We start from the raw sequence: 17,371 nt of genomic DNA on the forward strand, positions 1-17,371 counted from the left end.
ATATCTCTTCCCGGTATCTAGACTGTATCCGCAGCGACTACAGGCGAGGCGCTTCTCCTTGTACCCGCTCAAAAGCGGAGAGTTCCAACCTCAAGTCACCAATCCCAGGAAAGGATTGTGGGTATTGTAGTCCTCTGCATAGACGCACCAGAAGGTTAGGGTGAGTTGCAGAGACTACGAAAGAATCCTTTGCTTAGCATACGGAAGGTCAATCCTACTTGATACCCTAAGCAACGAAGTAAAATAACGCTGACCAAGTCGGAAGACGATCCTCGAACTACGTGTCCCAGTGTGCTTTGCGCCCCCCCTCCCACCAGCAGACAGTGCAGCTACTGCGCCTGCGGCCGCCCAGCCGGTTACTTGCGTCGGGGAAGCAGCAGTCCCGGCTGGTGCCGGCACCGTAGAGACCACAGCTGAGGGTCGACCGCTACCGCAGCGGAGGAGCAAGGAAAGGATGTGGGTTTTTGGTTATGGGTCCCTGATCTGGAAGGTGGACTTCCCTTATCAGGACAAGATGGTCGGATACATCACGGGCTACAACAGGCGCTTCTGGCAGGGAAGCACCGACCATCGCGGGGTCCCCGGCAAGGTGAGGCGCCAACCAGTACCCCCACCCTTACTGCCCTCGGAGCGCCGCTCCCCAACTCCTGGCCCAGCTTTGCTGGAGCTACACCCCAACGCTTCTGAGGGCTGAGCATGTGGGTTAGGAATAAAGCTGTTATATCTGTCCCGTCTTCCTTGACCACTTGCCCCCTACCTCTCTCCCAAACCAAGGGCATTCCTTCCGAAGTCACTTGAGATGCGGGTGGATAGTTTCTTGAGGAAGCAGGAAACGTGGGCACAAGCACACAAGCTCGCACAAGGCTGACGTGCTGGGAGGGGACCCCATCTCTTGGCAACTTCTGCGAAAAAAAAACCAACAACAGGCGGGAAGATCAATCTTCGTGGCACCACGGAGTTGAAATACCAAAATCAACTCGCACATTCAACTTTTTAAAGTTAAATTTGTTGGCATTTCTGCATTCTGGCAGACTTTCATTGGTTTCAGTTTAAACGAGCATGTTATTTCTGAGGTTTCTTTGTATCTTTCCAAAGGTTTTATTTTATGACACCTAAGGTAACAGAACTAGTTTCCAAAATTATCTCCGGTTATTAAGGAGCTAACCTTGATCACTTAGTTTGGTTGTTAGGTACCAACAAAGTTAAATGAGTTCCTGGTTTGTAATTTGAGTAACACAGTACCCATTACTATATCCAAAATTATTTTAATGTTTCTCCATGTTTCTCTTTTGAATTATGAATGTGAAATATAAGTTCTTTGATCCATTTTTTGGTCATACAAAGACATTCATCCCAAAATATGTCTACGAAGGAGTAGCAGTGAGCTGCTTATGCAAATCAGACTTGTATTGGCTGCAAAACAACCAATCCACAAGGAAAACTAAGTTTTGGGTAACAATTTGGATACCATAAATACGTGTTTTAGTTAATCTCCTAACTTTTGGGAGGGTACAAAATTGTTTACTGTTTATATGTTCTCTAAAGTACTCTGAGAGTTATATGAGCTTGATTACTGTTTTTTAAAAAGAAATTAATATTGGCCCCAAAACACAATCTGGCTTTAAGGTAGGCAGATAACTTGAAAACAGTGGACTAACTTAAGGCAAATGCATATTGGTAGGACAACAGAACCTTAATGGCAAAAATTTCTTCAAGAATGTTGTAAAACAGGTACAGCATGCAGGTCTAGATTTCGTAGTTGTAAACTTGAGCCCCACATTGGGTGTAGAGATTACTTAAAAATAAAATCGTTTTTAAAAAAGAGAATGTTATAGAACAATATTTAAGACTTTAAAGAGTTAAGTAAAGTGAAACTTGTTAATAAAATAAAACTTATAAGTAAAGTAAAATGCCTTTTGAGTTGTCAGATATGAACACTTAAAACTTCTATTCTGAAGAGAAAAGCCTTAACCCAGCCTCCAAACTTTAATGACCAAGAGTTAAATGTTTACAAATATGCTTTTTATGTTTCGTTTTGTTTTTAGACAGAGAAAGAGCCATCTGCGCACAAATGTGGGGGGGTGGGTAAAGGGAGAGAGAGAACCTTGTGCATGCAGGCTATATGTCCAGAGGCTACATGTCCAGCACAGAGCCCGATGAGGGGCTTGATCTCACCACCCTGAGATGAGGACCTGAGCCGAAATCAAGAATCCTATGCTTAATGACTGAGCCACCCTAGAGCCCCAGAAATATGGTCTTAATAGCATATTTTACTACTCTAGGTTTTTGGGGGGTTTTTTTTTGGTTTTGGGGGGGGTTATTTATTTATTTATTTATTTAAGAGATAGAGTGAGTGAGAACATGAACAGGGGTCAGAGGGAAAAGGAGAAGCAGACTCGATGTGGGGCTTGATTCCAAGACCCTGGGATCAGGACCTGAGCAGAAGGCAGATGCTGAGCCACCCAGGTGCCCTACTACTCTAGTTTCAATCAAATATGCATGTTATATAGCACATGGAGATATGTACATTGTCGGAATAGAACAATAAGAAGTTGTCAAGTCAATGCAACAGCTCATGATTCTTTAAAAGAATAAAGGAGGTATAAAAGCCAGTATTTTTTTTTAACTTATATTTACTAAAATATAGGGCAGGTAAGTTAGGGGACAGGGAGACTGCAATGGCTAATAGTTATACATCTACTTTTTTTTTTTTTAGATTTTATTTGACAGACAAAGATCACAAATAGGCAGAGGCAGGCAGAGAGAGAGAGGAGGAAGCAGGCTCCCCGCTGAGCAGAGAGCCCGATATGGGGCTCGATCCCAGGACCCTGGGATCATGACCTGAGCCGAAGGCAGAGGCTTTAACCCGCTGAGCCACCCAGGCACCCCTGTACATCTACTTTTATTTAAAGGATCCAACATAGCAGATTAAAGGAAAGTCTAAGTTACAGACGTTTTCTAAGTATACTGTTCTGTTAAAAAAAATAAAGCTGGAAAGAACATTATTATTTTAGTTAATATTTTTTATTATAGTGGATCACCAGCTTCATATAAATCTTAACTGTTAAACAAGAATACAAAATATCCAGCAAATTAGAAGAATGACATGGATGTTTTATAGGACTATGTTTCTGATAGCAACATATGCTCCTAGTAAGTTAGTCATCAGTACACATGAAATGTGATATTACTAAACAAATGTTAGGCTCATTTCCACACACTGCAATGTGACATTTGTGGGAAAAATACCAAACCTATTTGGTTTATTCAATCATATTTTCTTTTTAGCATATTAAACTTTAATTTCTTCCTAAGTTTTATTAAGCACCTCATTTATATATAACAAAACTCGTAGCATCTCACCAAATTAAGGATTAATTTAAATGTGAACATTTTTTCACAGCAGAGAGAATATATTTTAATTTCAAAAAGAGGAAACATTTTAACACAAGAGATAATCACGAACATTTACAAAATCTCTGTTCTAGGTCTAGATCAGAAAAATAACTCATTACTCAAAGCACCCATAATGCCCCATATTTCATGATAACTTCTAATCCTATTCAGCTTCAAAAACCCTTTCTTTAGTTTCAATCCCCCCAAAAAGCGTTCATGTGATTTACAAATGGACACTGTTTTTCAATAACATATTTATTTTAGGGACAAAAAGTTTAAGTTTTAGAAAATATTTCCAAGGGGTGCCTGGGTGAGAGCAGTCGGTTGAGCAGTCGGTTGAGTATCCAACTCTTGATTTCAGCTCAGGTCATTCCTCAGGGTGGTGAGATCAGCGAAGCCAGCTCCCTGCTCAGTGGGGAGTCCACTTGAGATGCTCTCCCTCTTCCTCTGCCCCTCCCGCCACTCGCATGCTCTCTCTAAAATAAATCAATCTTTTTTTTTTTTGAATATTTTATTTATTTATTTGACAGAGAGAGAGAGATCACAAGTAGGCAGAGAGGCAGGCAGGGAGAGGGGGAAGCAGGCTCCCCGCTGAGCAGAGCGCTGGATAATGACCAGAGCCTGAGATAATGACCTGAGCCGAAGGCAGAGGCTTAACCCACTGAGTCACCTATGTGCCCCAATAAATCAATCTTTTAAAAAGAAAATATTAAAAAATATATGTATATTTCCAAGTAAATTTATCAGTAGTGCCAAAAGTCCATGTCTGTATCATCTATAAGCAATCACAGGGAGTCCATTTATTTCCCCTTAAAATGATTCCTTGTTTTCTGTTTCAAATATGCCACCACCTAAAGTCCAGGACTTTTCTACTACTCTTCCCTCTTTCAACAGTTACTACTGAGTGCTTACATATACAAGTAGGAGACACCTATGCAAACAACAATACCTGACAAATGCCACAGGAAAGTGATGTATAAAAGGAGAAATGAGAATTTAGGAGAAGGAGCTGCTACAGAGTTTCCTGGGGAGTCAGCCAAGCCTTTATGGATGGAATGGCAGGAGGATATTCCAGAGATATAAAAGGAAGAGCATTCCACACTGAGTACTGATATATACAAAGATATGAATGTTTGTAAAAGTTACAAATAAATCTGCTTGAGAGGGAAAGTGGTAAGAAATGAGATGTGTAGTTAAGTTATGCTTTGAATTTTTCAGTTTTTCCTGTAGAATATTATAACCCTGAAAAATTCAAAGCACAGGAGTGAGTGGCCCAATTTTTTTTTTTATTTTAAGATTTTTTTTTTTTTTTAATTTGACAGATCACAAGTTGGCAGAGAGGCAGGCAGAGAGAGACAGGAGGAGGAGGCAGGCTCCCTGCTGAGCAGAGAGCCCGATGCGGGACTCGATCCCAGGACCCTGAGATCATGACCTGAGCCGAAGGCAGAGGCTTTAACCACTGAGCCACCCAGGCGCCCCGAGTGGCCCAGTTTTTGCACTAGAAAGTTATTCCAGGGTCAAGAAGAAAACAAACTAGAGGTAAACAAAATATAGGCAGGCAGTGAGGTCCCTAAGGAAGCCACAGAGGAACCAGATACAGAAGAATCAAAAGATAGAGCTACTAAGAATTGATGACTGGGCTGGATATAAGGGGAGACAAGGAAAATGGGAGTATTGAACTTGTCACCTGGACCTCTAACATTTCTTACTCAAGAGTCTACTTCCATCCCACTCTAACTTGCATACTATACACTTTACCACTCAGATCTTTCCCAAACATTTCTTTTATCATACCAAGTCATCCACTCCTCAAGTGCTACAGTAGCTCCTAAATTCCTATTTCTCCCAGGTGTCACTGGCTTCTTATTTTCCATTGTCCCCTAACTTCACCTCCATTCCTTGGCTTTTCAAATCTGACTATCCTGTTTCTCCAGTTATCTTTTGGGATCATCTTCTCTATATGTTGGGGTCATCTGCTAAAGTCAGACACTTAACCTGTGTAGTCAGTCTTGCCTTTAGGTCCACACTTGAGGACCACACTTACAAATTATGCCCTTTCGCCAGAATTTTGTCTTCCTTTCTGACCACCCAAGACTCAGAATTCTTACTGCATTCATACTATACATCTTAGCCCTTAAGTGTTCTCTATTTCACATGTTAAGTTCATGTTCCAGAATTACAATATAAGCTCTTGAAAGCAAGAATCAAGGTTTTGTTTTCTCTACAACATAGCTAGGGATTCAGCAAATAGCTGCTAATTCACTTTGAAGTCGAAAGTAATATGGTAATACCTACATCAATATATGTATCCTCATTGTAGCGTTTTCTTAAATAGAAAACAAGTCAAATCTAAATGCCCAATAACACAAAAATATTTAAATTATAGCTCACTGATAATACAGTATTATACAATTATTAAAATGTAAGAGAAGACTAAAATGAAAATATAACTAAATAAGAAATATAATCCAAAATCCTATGTTTTCCATGATTACAAATTATCTATACAAATAGACAAAGACTAGAGGAAACAGTAATGAAGATGACACAAATATCTGAATGATTTATAGAGAGTGTGTACCAGAACAGTGGGCAAACAAATGTTAAAACAAAAATGTTAAAATGCTTACAATTTAGCATTCTCAACTAATGATGCTAACATGTCAATAGATACATAGCCTTTGGCACTAGGTAGGAAGTGTATTTCCAAAAAAAAAAAGCAAATTCTCAGAGAGCTCCAGACCTACAGGATTAGCAATTCTGGGACTGTGGACTAAGCAATATGTTAATCAACCCTCCAGGTAATTTTGATCTACACTGAAGTTTGAGAACTACTTCCCTATTAGAGGAAAGCACTCTGGAAGAGCATGTTCCCTAATAAAACTATAGGATTCTGGGTGCCTGGGTGGCTCAGTTGTTAAGCATCTGTCTTTAGCTGAGTTCATGATCCCAGGGCCCTGGGATGGAGCCCCGCATAGGGCTTCCTGCTGAGCCAGAGGCCTGCTTCTCCCTCTCCCAGTCCCCCTGCTTGTGTTCCCTCTCTCTCTGTGTCTCTCACTGTCAAATAAATAAAATCTTTAAAAAAAACAAAACTATAAGAATCTGACCAGAAGGGGCACCTGGGTGGCTCAGTGGGTTAAAGCCTCTGCCTTCGGCTCAGGTCATGATCCCAGGGTCCTGGGATCGAGCCCCACATTGGGCTCTCTGCTCTGCAGGGAGCCTGCTTTCTCCTCTCTCTCTGCCTGCCTTTCTGCCTACTTGTGATCTCTGTCTGTCAAATAAATAAATCAAATCTTAAAAAAAAAAAAAAAAGAATCTGACCAGAATTTTTATTTATAATTGCTTCTTCCCTTACCTTTATTTTAGATGAGACTTAGTCACAGGTATGTATTTTAATATATCAATTTTATTTATTTATATTTTAAAGATTTTATTTATTTATTTGACAGACAGAGATCACAAGTAGACAGGTGGCGGGGGGGGGGGGGGGGGGGGGGAGAAGGGGGGCGGGGGGGGGGGGGGGGGGGGGGGGGGGGGCGGGTAGAAGCAGGCTCCCTGCTGAGTGGAGAGCCCGATGTGGGTCTTGATCCCTGGGACCATGACCTAAGTCAGAGGCAGAGGCTTAACCCACTGAGCCACCCAGGCGCCCCTAATATATCAATTTTAAATGAACATAATATACACAAATTGAAGGGAATCTTTTAGAAAACATAAGGTATATTATTTTCTTAGTTAAGCCACTTGAACATTTATCATAAAAAATAAGTGCTAAGAAAGTGTTTAGTATGAACAAATGAAATTAAAATATTCCATGTCAACAATAAATTGCTAATGCTTGGTTAGTTGAAAAACTGATTCAGAAAAAAAAAAAAAATTTTTTTTTTTTTTTTTTACTTTTTTTAAAACAGCCTGGAAGAGTTGTGACTCTTGTTGAAGATCCTGGGGTATGGTATAACTATTCTTTTTTGTATAGTCTTTAATCATATAAAATGTTGACATGTTTCTCAGTTTAAAATAATCAGTGAAATTTTATTAACAGCCATCACAGACAGTTTGAACACTAGGTCTAGAATTCCTCTCTGTATTTGTTGTGTTTCTTTTCAACTGCTGGGAAAAGTTGGAATGCAGACTACAAGTAGACAACAAAATAAAACCAAATGGCATATAGTCTCATTTTCTTTTCTTTTTTTTTAAATTTTCTTATTCAGTTTATTGATTAAGAATTGATGGAGCCAGCCCTCAGACAGCCAGACTGCTACTAAAATTCAAATGGAACCGTTAAAACTCGTCACATTTGCTAGGAGTCTACCATTCTCAGCAAAAATCCCAGTCAGGAATTATCACTTTCTTTATGGCCTAATTTTACTAATAGCAAATAGGTTTTTAAAGAGATTTGGAGCACTAGAAAAACATAATTACCTAATAGTTCTCTGTTTCTTAAATATTTTCAATCATTTCATAGATGTCTAGATACAAACTTTTATATTTTGAAGTTAAGAATTTAACTTTGGAAAGAACTTTGATGTACAAAAAATAAGCAGCTATCAACAGCTGATGAATAGGTGAAATAGTGAAATGAAATGCTTTCATAATTTGCATTAAGAAAAGCATATATAAAAATGGCTTCAGGGTGCCTGGCTAGGCCCATTGGTACAGCATTTGACTCTTGATCTCAAGGTCCTGAGTTCAAGCCCCATATTGGGAACAGAGCCTACTTAATTTAAAAAAAAAAAAAAAAAAAAGCTTCAAACTGGTAACTGTTACTCTTAATTAAAATTAATATACAGCACTTTGTTTCTATAGAATGTTAAATTAACTCAAGAAGATATTTAGCAACCTAAAGTTTAGTTTTTAAAGTTAATAGTTAAAGATTGTGAATAAACTAGAAAATCTATACTACGAACTATAAATCCTGCTTATAGCACAGATATTGTATTAACACACACATACAAAAGCTTTGCAGCCAAAATACATTATTTTTACCAATACTGTGTGGACAAACTAAACAGTGAAGGAAATTAGCATTTTAAAAATCTTCATTCGGAATAATTTCCTTGTACGCTAGGTTACTTATCCTTGTTTAAGTTTTAAAAATTATGTCTTTTAACTAGTGGAACTGAAATAAAAAATACCAGGTCTTCACTTGGTCATTAAAAATAGAGTTCTCAGGTTTTAAATCCATAAACATTTCACTAATTGTATAGGGCAATAGTTTCCAACTGCTTCATGGAGTGTTGTAGCCACTCTGAAGCCTACCATAAGTGGATATAATGCTGGGTGCTGACTGAGAGGGCTTTGATACCCCAACCTGCTTCAGCTAGAGCTCAACATCAGCATCACTTTTTTTTTTAATGTAATAGGTGTTCCCTTGTTTGCAGAAAGGATTCTGTGTTTTAAAAGCTCTGAAAGAAAGTAATCAACTACTTAAGGCCATAGCAAATTCATTTTATTTGTTCATTTTATCATTGCAGAAACTTTCAAATATCCTTTGTAAATTACTCCATTCAGAATACTAAATGGCATCCTCTTGTTGAGCTTGTACCTCTAGGTGCACTTTAAGTAATGCAAAACTACACTGACTTCTAAGAATATATAAGACACTTTTGAAGAGCACAATGTATCTTCAGCTAAGTTAGCCCTATAAATACTAAATATTATATTTTCATTTCTCAACAGGGTTGTGTTTGGGGTGTTGCTTATAGACTGCCAGTAGGAAAGGAAGAAGAAGTAAAAGCATACCTTGACTTCAGAGAGAAAGGAGGCTACAGGACCACAACAGTCATTTTTTATCCAAAAGATCCCACAACAAAACCATTCACTGTGTTGCTATATATTGGAACATGTGATAATCCTAATTATCTTGGTCCTGCACCGCTAGAAGACATTGCTGAACAAATTTTTAATGCAGCTGGTCCAAGTGGAAGAAATACAGAATATCTTTTTGAACTTGCAAATTCAATTAGGAACCTTGTGCCAGAAGATGCAGATGAGCATCTTTTCTCCTTGGAAAAATTAGTAAAGGAACGTTTAGAAGGAGAATAGAACCTCAGTTGCTTATAAAGACCTAATCAATCACTGACTTTTCCAAACAAGCAGAGCTTTTAGTCTTCAGAGAAAAGCTATAGCTTCACGTACACTGGCAATATGATTTGGAAACCTGTTTACTTGAAGGTCTTATTTATTTTTAATGTTGTAGTCAAGATATGATCAAAATGTGTGGTTTAATTTCATATATCCTGAAACATAAATATTTAAAATACTGGGATATAGTTAAAAAATTCAAGTTGTAATAATATAATCGTTTCCTAACTATATGATATTGAACACTTTCTCATAAGAAGTGAGTTCTTTAGAAAAATACAGTGAAGGACTCCGTTCAGAGCTTATTTTTATCACAGTAAAAAATAATTCTGTTGTTTCCTATCACAATACTATTTTGAAGTTGTAGAGAATTAAACCAAAGTCCAGTAAATATAATAAGGTAATACCTTCAATATATTCCTATACAATAATTGTGTAACCATGGTTTAAAATACACAAGCTTAAAATAATGTGTAATTAGAAATATATGGTAATTAGACAAGATTTCAGCCTTCATTGTGAATCTCCTTGTTCGGGTATTAAATAAGACCCTTTCCAATGTAAGTCAAAAAGACTGGCATTTTTAATATAAAAATTTCCTTGGAATTATAATGTACTCTACCTCTCCTTTTTTTAATAAATGCATTTTACTACATGGGAAAAAATTCATTCAGCTAAAAAAGGCACAAATTACATCATACAAATTGTGTCCATTAACAATGCAGCATGTCATTCAGTCACTTTGTATGAGTCTTATACTGAAACTTAAAAAAAGATGACAATTCTGGTATTATAAATTAATAGAAACATATATATGATGAAAGTCTGGTGTTTGAAATGACCTTTGGAATTGTAGTTTTTTAAAGAAGTGGCATTACCTGATCATTTGCTACAGTTTTTTTTTCCTTCTGTCTTGTCAGCAAAACAAAGGTATCCACTTACGAATACTGCTGATGCTACTCAAATAGGAAAGTTACACGTGCATTATTAACTCATGTAAAATTGATCTTGATTCTAATCAAGATAATTTCTGATTATAGCTCCTTCTTCCTCAATAAGACAATCTCTAAAATCTTTTAACATAAAAAGAATTTCAGTATCACATTAAATTTATTATGAAATTTAATAAAAACTCTTCAAATCCCAGCATAACTAATAATACAGAAAATTTTCACATTAAACAAAGTTGTCCTACACAGTGGAAAAAGTAGTCCTTTCCATGTTTTTCTTACTTATTAACACTTAACTTGGTAATTTACTCAGCTACGTAACTATTTTATTTTATTTTTTTTAAAGATTTTATTTATTTGTCAGAGAGACAAATTGCTCCCTGCCGAGCAAGGAGCCTGATGCGGATGCAGGACTCAATCCCAAGACCCCGGGATCATGACCCCAGCTGAAGCATCCCTACCTATTTTAAATAATGTCCCAACATTTTCAGTATTAGTTTTCCAGAAGGCATTTCACTTGTCCAATAAAACAAGAAAAGAAGCTAGCATTCATTAATGAGTATCTCATAACAATATGCTAGGCATTTTACATATGTAAGCATTTTCTGGCTAACTCCCTGAGCTTGTTTCCATAGTACCTTGCACAGTTACACACATATGTTAAGTAGCAGAAACCCAGGTCTTTCTCACTCTAAAACACAAGATCGTTCTACAGTATATTTAAAAACCCACCTGAACTTCACCATCTTCACTATCCACCATCTTTTTTCCAGGAGGTAAACAAAATTAACTTTTGCATAAGGAAATAGTATGTAGCTTGTTACATAAAGATGTTAGAGTTAATTTTGATAGCTGTATATTGATTCCCACAAATATAATGAGCCAATCCAAGATTCACATTCTATAGCTCAGAATCATGTAGGTGAATTCAGAAATACAGCCTTTCATTTTACAAACAAACCTAAGTCCAAAGGAGATTGGAATTCCCCAAAGTGATTCTTTTATCATTTAATATATAATTGCTACAAAATATAAAGGGCAAGAGATAACTCTGGGATCCCCATTTATATGTCTTTCTAGGCTTTCAGTTACAATTAGACTAGAAAAATGTGACCTATCACATATGGTGTACCATAAACATTTATATGGAAGCCATATTCCAAAGCCCAGAAACAGGGATATTCACTGGAATGGGGAGAAACAGGACTAAAATGGAAAAGTTAAACAGTACTTTATTAGAGAGAAGCTAGGGTTTGAAGCCTCCCAGCTAGAAGGAATCATAACAGATACCAAGTTACCTAGATCCTATCAGCAAAACTGTCTCTCTCTACAGTCCCTGGATCTCACTTTGAAAGCATCTTTTCTCATTCCTCCCTAATCACACAAACAAAACTCAAGACTCATTCCTAGAGTACAATTACTAGTTAAGTTTCAAGTCTCAGGAATTCAGAGAAAGTATGAGTGTAAACCCTGCATTGAGAAAAGAAGCTTTTTTTTTTTTTTAGGATTTATTTATTTATTTATTTGACAGACAGAGATCACAAGTAGGCAGAGAGGCAGGCAGAGAGAGAGAGAGGAAGCAGGCTCCCTGCTGAGCAGAGAGCCCGATGTGGGGCTCAATCCCAGGACCCTGAGATCATGACCTGAGCCGAAGGCAGAGGCTTTAACCCACTGAGCCACCCAGGCGCCCCGAGAAAAGAAACTTTTAATATAGATCTCTAATGAAGTGGGTTTTTTTTTTAAAGTAGGTCTTTACACTCCTACTGCAGGCCACTATTACGTTTCCCTTTCCCACTTCCAGGAAAACATAGTCACTTTTTGATCTACCACAAACATTAAGTACCATCTAGATACAGCCTCCATACATAAAAGGTTTCCAGTTAGGGAGACAAAGGTCTGTGGTGTCAACTCCAAATATCTTAAAGAATGAACGTGACTCATTTCTTTAAGACGGAGTTAAAAAATTTAGCCATTGTCTATAGGATATGCATTTCATCTTAAAAAGGATTTTTTTTCATTTTCTACTAATAAAGAACCTGAAATGTGTATTATTTTACATCTTGAAGGTGCTTGTTTAATTTTAACATATGTAAAGCATTATGGAACACCTGATATAATAAAAACTATTACCTAGTATTAGTTTACATTATATATTCAAAGTACATGTGTTTAGCATCTCTTTGAGATTCATAATGATTACAATCATGCCTGTAATTTAAGAACCATATTTGGTCTATTATAAATTTTCAAAAATTTTATAGTCAACATTTCGTTCCATTATATTAGTTTTCTCTTTTCCACGGACACATAGCTTTTAAATTATAACTTTAGAACCGTTGTGACTATCAATGCATTATACTCCTATAATTTATCATCCCTGATTCTTTCAAAGTCAGTCAAATGATGGATACACTTAAAATTCTCTCTCATCACATCCTGTTAAAATCTACATACCAAATATTCCAATTATGCTATCTTTTCTCACCAAAGATACTGTGACTATATTTTCTATGTATTTATTCAGCTCTCAACAATCTGTTTTTATGCGTTTCTAAAGACTTAAAATAAATTCACCCTAAGCATATATTAGAAACTCAAAGATTAGTGGGATGATTTTTTTTAATCCTGTGGCTACTTTTCAAAGAATTTTAACTTCTCAAGAGACAACTACTAAAATTATTCTCCTGCATGTCAAAATTATATGATGAAAATAAGCTTTATTGAATCTCCGGGTTTTTTCATTCTTCTTAAGGTTCATTTTCCCTTCTAAAACATTATATATTCAGCACTAATCTCTTGGTGGTTTCATTTAATCATACTAAGCCTTCTTGTCTTTATAAAAAGTTTGACAACAAATAAACATATATTCTGTAACTGGAAAAACCACCACTTACCCCTGTAATTTCTTTTATTCTTCCTACTTTACTATCCTTCACAAATTTTTTTTTTTTTGGACAGAAAGTTGGATTTATTTGTCGACATGAATATGATGGGAAGGGGCAGTGCCAAGATTCTCATGAGTGCAGAGCCCTCCATTTGTCCAAGGGACCATGGTTAGGGATGTATTTGACCCCACAGCCATCTGGGATAAGCCGCTTTTCAGCCATCATGTCTTCAAATTCATCCGCATTGAACTTAGTAAAGCCCCACTTCTTGGAGATGTGGATCTTCTGGCGGCCAGGGAACTTGAACTTGGCCCTGCGTAGGGCCTCAATCACATGCTCCTTGTTCTGCAGCTTGGTATGGATGGACATGATGACTTGGCCAATGTGGACCCTGGCTACTGTGCCCTGGGGCTTTCCAAAGGCCCCCCGCATACCTGTCTGCAGCCTAAATTGGAGATAGCCATGAGGTCAGACCCCAGCATCCACCAAAAAGGGCTGTCTCCAAGGTCCCTTAGGGCAACCCATACAATCAACAGGTTGCATACACTACCGAGGAGGCTACTGTTTGCAGCCATGGCACACTGGGCCCCCAAAGACAAAAAGCACAGTCAGCTTAATTGGCTGCAGTCCTTCACAGAATTTTTTAACTACAATGTTCTATTTCCCTATCAGCTCCTCTTAATGCCCCTCCAATCTACCTTTGCTCTTGCTGTACTCAAGGAGTCAGTGTAGTCTTCAGTCACCAATGACTCTTTCCTGATTTAACCCAAAGATCTCCGTTTCATCCTTTACAATTCTGATACATCAGACATTAGTAAGCAAGAATCTCATTTCACTAAGTCCAAAAGAGTAGAACATTTTGTTGTATTTACTTACATCTTAGATTTTTTAATCAGATACACAAACTCACCAAGTCCTAGGTTTCAATCACCATCTTTTTTTTTTTTTATAAACACATAATGTATTTTTATCCCCAGGGGTACAGGTCTGTGAATCACCAGGTTTACACACTTCACAGCACTCACCATAGCACCTACCCTCCCCAATGTCCATAACCCCACCCCCCTCTCCCAACCCCCCTCCCCCCAGCAACCCTCAGTTTGTTTTGTGAGATTAAGAATCACTTTTCAATCACCATCTTTACTGAGAAAACTTCCAACCTTTCTCAAATTCTTTATGACTCTATGTCTTATATGTAAGGTATCTCATATACCTTATTGAGCTACACAAGCACCTGAAACTTAGCATACTAAAAACAGAATTTATCTCTTTTCCCAAGAAGAAAACTTTATCCCACATTACCTCCCCACACATAACACACATTAAATGTTGAACAATTACTTGAACAGAAAATACAACAAACAGGTTTAAGATACTGATCAATTAACAAGATTCTAGAGAAAATGAATGATTTTTTTTTTTTTAAGATTTTATTTATTTAGGGGCGCCTGGGTGGCTCAGTGGGTTAAGCTGCTGCCTTCGGCTCAGGTCATGATCTCAGGGTCCTGGGATCGAGTCCCGCATCGGGCTCTCTGCTCAGCAGGGAGCCTGCTTCCCTCTCTCTCTCTCTCTCTGCCTGCCTCTCTGTCTACTTGTGATCTCTCTCTGTCAAATAAATAAATAAAATCTTTAAAAAAAAAAAAGATTTTATTTATTTATTTGACAGAGAGAGATCGCAAGTAGGCAGAGAGGCAGGCAGAGAGATAGAGGGGGAAGCAGGGTCCCTGCTAAGCAGAGAACCCGATGCCGGGGCTTGATCCCAGGACCCTGGGATCACAACCAGAGCCGAAGGCAGAGGCTTTAACCCACTAAGCCACCCAGGTACCCCGAAAATGAATGATATTTTCCCAACATACAAAATTTTAGCCTTTATTTTACTTAAAACTTTATATAACATTTCTTAATAAGTCAAAGAACAGTTAGCAGGGAAAAGCTGGAGCCTATCTTTGATGTGGCTTGAAATATTACATGATGATAAAACCTATCCTTCAAGTATGAGCTGGAAGATTTCTCAGCTAAAATGGGAAACCTGAAATATAGCAAGAGCCAGAGTTTTGTTTTTATTTTTTAAAGATTTTTATTATTTATTCAACACAGAGATAAAGAGCACAAGTAGGCAGAGCAGCAGGCAGAGGGAGAGGGAGAAGCAGGCTCTCTGCTCAGCGGAGAGCCTGATACAGGGCTTGATCCCAGGACCCTGGGATCACGACCCGAGCCAAAGACAGCCGCTTAACCCACTGAGCCACCGAAGCGCCCCAAGAGCCAGAGTTTTTAACATCTTCTCCTTACCACCAATCTCTTTTCTTCTTTCCAATACATTTCTCTACTCTGCAATGAGAATTATGTTTCTAAAATATGGAACTAAGCTGGTCAATAATCAAAAACGCCTCCCACAGCATACAAAACAAATTTCAATTTAACTTGGTATTCAACTATTTATAATATGGTGTCAGCATACTTATCACACATTTCACTTCCTACTAATGTACCCCACCCCATGTTCCAGTCACCCCATCCTCCTCATCCATTAAGACCCAGCAAAAATGAGGGAGTTGTGATTTGTGTCAAGCAGTAACTATGCACTAAGACTACCAAGAAAAAAGAGTACGCAGCTATCAAGAACCACATTTAGTGGAAAGACATATAACCAAGCAAATCAATGTTATTTAGCATAAAGGCTGTGACAAAAAATACAAACAGGATACAGAACTACAAATTATTAATTCAAACTAATAAGATCAGAGAAAGCCTCATGGAAAAAATAAGCTGTTCACAAATCAAAGAATAATAATTAACCTTATGTAACAAATAGTATATATATCAAAATCTATTCCGTTGATACATATATTAATTCCCATTTTTTTAGATGATGAAAATGAGAGACAAAGAGTTTAGAGGCACCTGGGTGGCTCAGTGGTTAAAGCCTCTGCCTTCGGCTCAGGTCATGATCCCAGGGTCCTGGGATTTAGCCCCACATTGGGCTCTCTGCTCAGCGGGGAGCCTGCTTCCCTTCCTCTCTCTCTGCCTGCCTCTCTGCCTACTTGTGATCTCTCTCTCTCTCTCTGTCAAATAAATAATTTTTTTTAAAAAGAGTTTAAGTTAAACATAAAAATAATAACTATCATTTATTGAATACTTAAAATATACCAAACATTGTGCTAAACACTAAAAAGAAACAAATGGAATTAAGGCTCTTAATTAAAAAAAAAAAATTGTGAGAAAAAGAAGCTTTCTCATTTTGTACCTCCACTGGTAAGTTTTAACCTCAATGAGATTCTTTCCTGAAATAGGATAAATTAAAAGGATGAAAAAAGAAAAAAGATTCATTAAATTACCCATACCCTACAGTCATAATTTTAAAAAATTTAAACAAAATATGCTTTGCCCAATTTTCTCAACAGCATTAACTGATTTATTCAACAAATATTTATAGAATTATCTACTCTGTATAAGACAAACTAAGGGCAGTCGTTTTCCTCCACTTCCTACCAAAATTCCACTAAAATGCATTCATTCATCCTAGAAGAGAGAAAACAGATGGGACTACTGTGGGGTTTAAGCCAGTGCAGAAAAAAAACTGCAGTCTAAAACAAACATGCACACACCTACAAGAAGGCTACACCCATGACATTCCTGCCAGCAGAGCCTGGAGAAGTACAAACCTGGAAACAACAAGAAGAGAAAGCAAGAGGGGTCTGTAGGATTAAAAGTAGGATGATTTGGGGCACCTGGGTGGCTCAGTGCGTTAAGCCTCTGCCTTCGGCTCAGGTCATGATCTCAGGGTCCTGGGATCGGGTCCCGCATCGGGCTCTCTGCTCCGCGGGGAGCCTGCTTCCTCCTCTCTCTCCCTATCTACTTCTGATCAATGTCTGTCAAATAAATAAATAAAATATTTTTTAAAAAAGTAGGATGATTTAAAATAATAGATAAATAAATAAAATTAGGATGATTAAAAGATGTATATGAAAAGCCAACCCAAACCTCATACCCCATTCCTTTACACACAGAAAGTCTATAAGCAACAGTGTTGGTTTCTAGCTAAAACTACATTTGTTTCTC

The 17,371-nt window shown here is 37.7% G+C and overlaps 2 protein-coding genes across 4 annotated transcripts in view; one reads left to right on the forward strand and one right to left on the reverse strand.

The window, feature by feature from the left end:
• The window catches only part of LOC111147965 (ankyrin repeat and SOCS box containing 3), a 108,022-nt gene that overhangs the window by 83,170 nt on the left and 7,481 nt on the right, over positions 1-17,371 (reverse strand). For 2 of the 3 annotated variants that reach the window (XM_022504271.1, XM_022504273.1), the window contains exon 2: positions 758-902. The exons of the other annotated variant lie outside the window; for it this stretch is intronic. The gene's annotated coding sequence lies outside the window, so the exon portion shown is untranslated. The remainder of the gene's footprint in view (positions 1-757; positions 903-17,371) is intronic. 3 annotated transcript variants of the gene reach the window in all.
• Positions 361-10,264, forward strand: LOC111147967 (ChaC cation transport regulator homolog 2). The gene is made up of 3 exons (XM_022504280.1): positions 361-589; positions 7,305-7,340; positions 9,073-10,264. The coding sequence occupies exons 1-3, from the start codon at positions 455-457 to the stop codon at positions 9,436-9,438; spliced, it is 537 nt and encodes a 178-aa protein (XP_022359988.1). The 5' UTR covers positions 361-454; the 3' UTR covers positions 9,439-10,264.

Source organism: Enhydra lutris, unplaced genomic scaffold (assembly GCF_002288905.1).
Source record: "Enhydra lutris kenyoni isolate GAN:26980312 unplaced genomic scaffold, ASM228890v2 scaffoldscaffold18, whole genome shotgun sequence".
Taxonomy (NCBI): domain Eukaryota; kingdom Metazoa; phylum Chordata; class Mammalia; order Carnivora; family Mustelidae; genus Enhydra; species Enhydra lutris.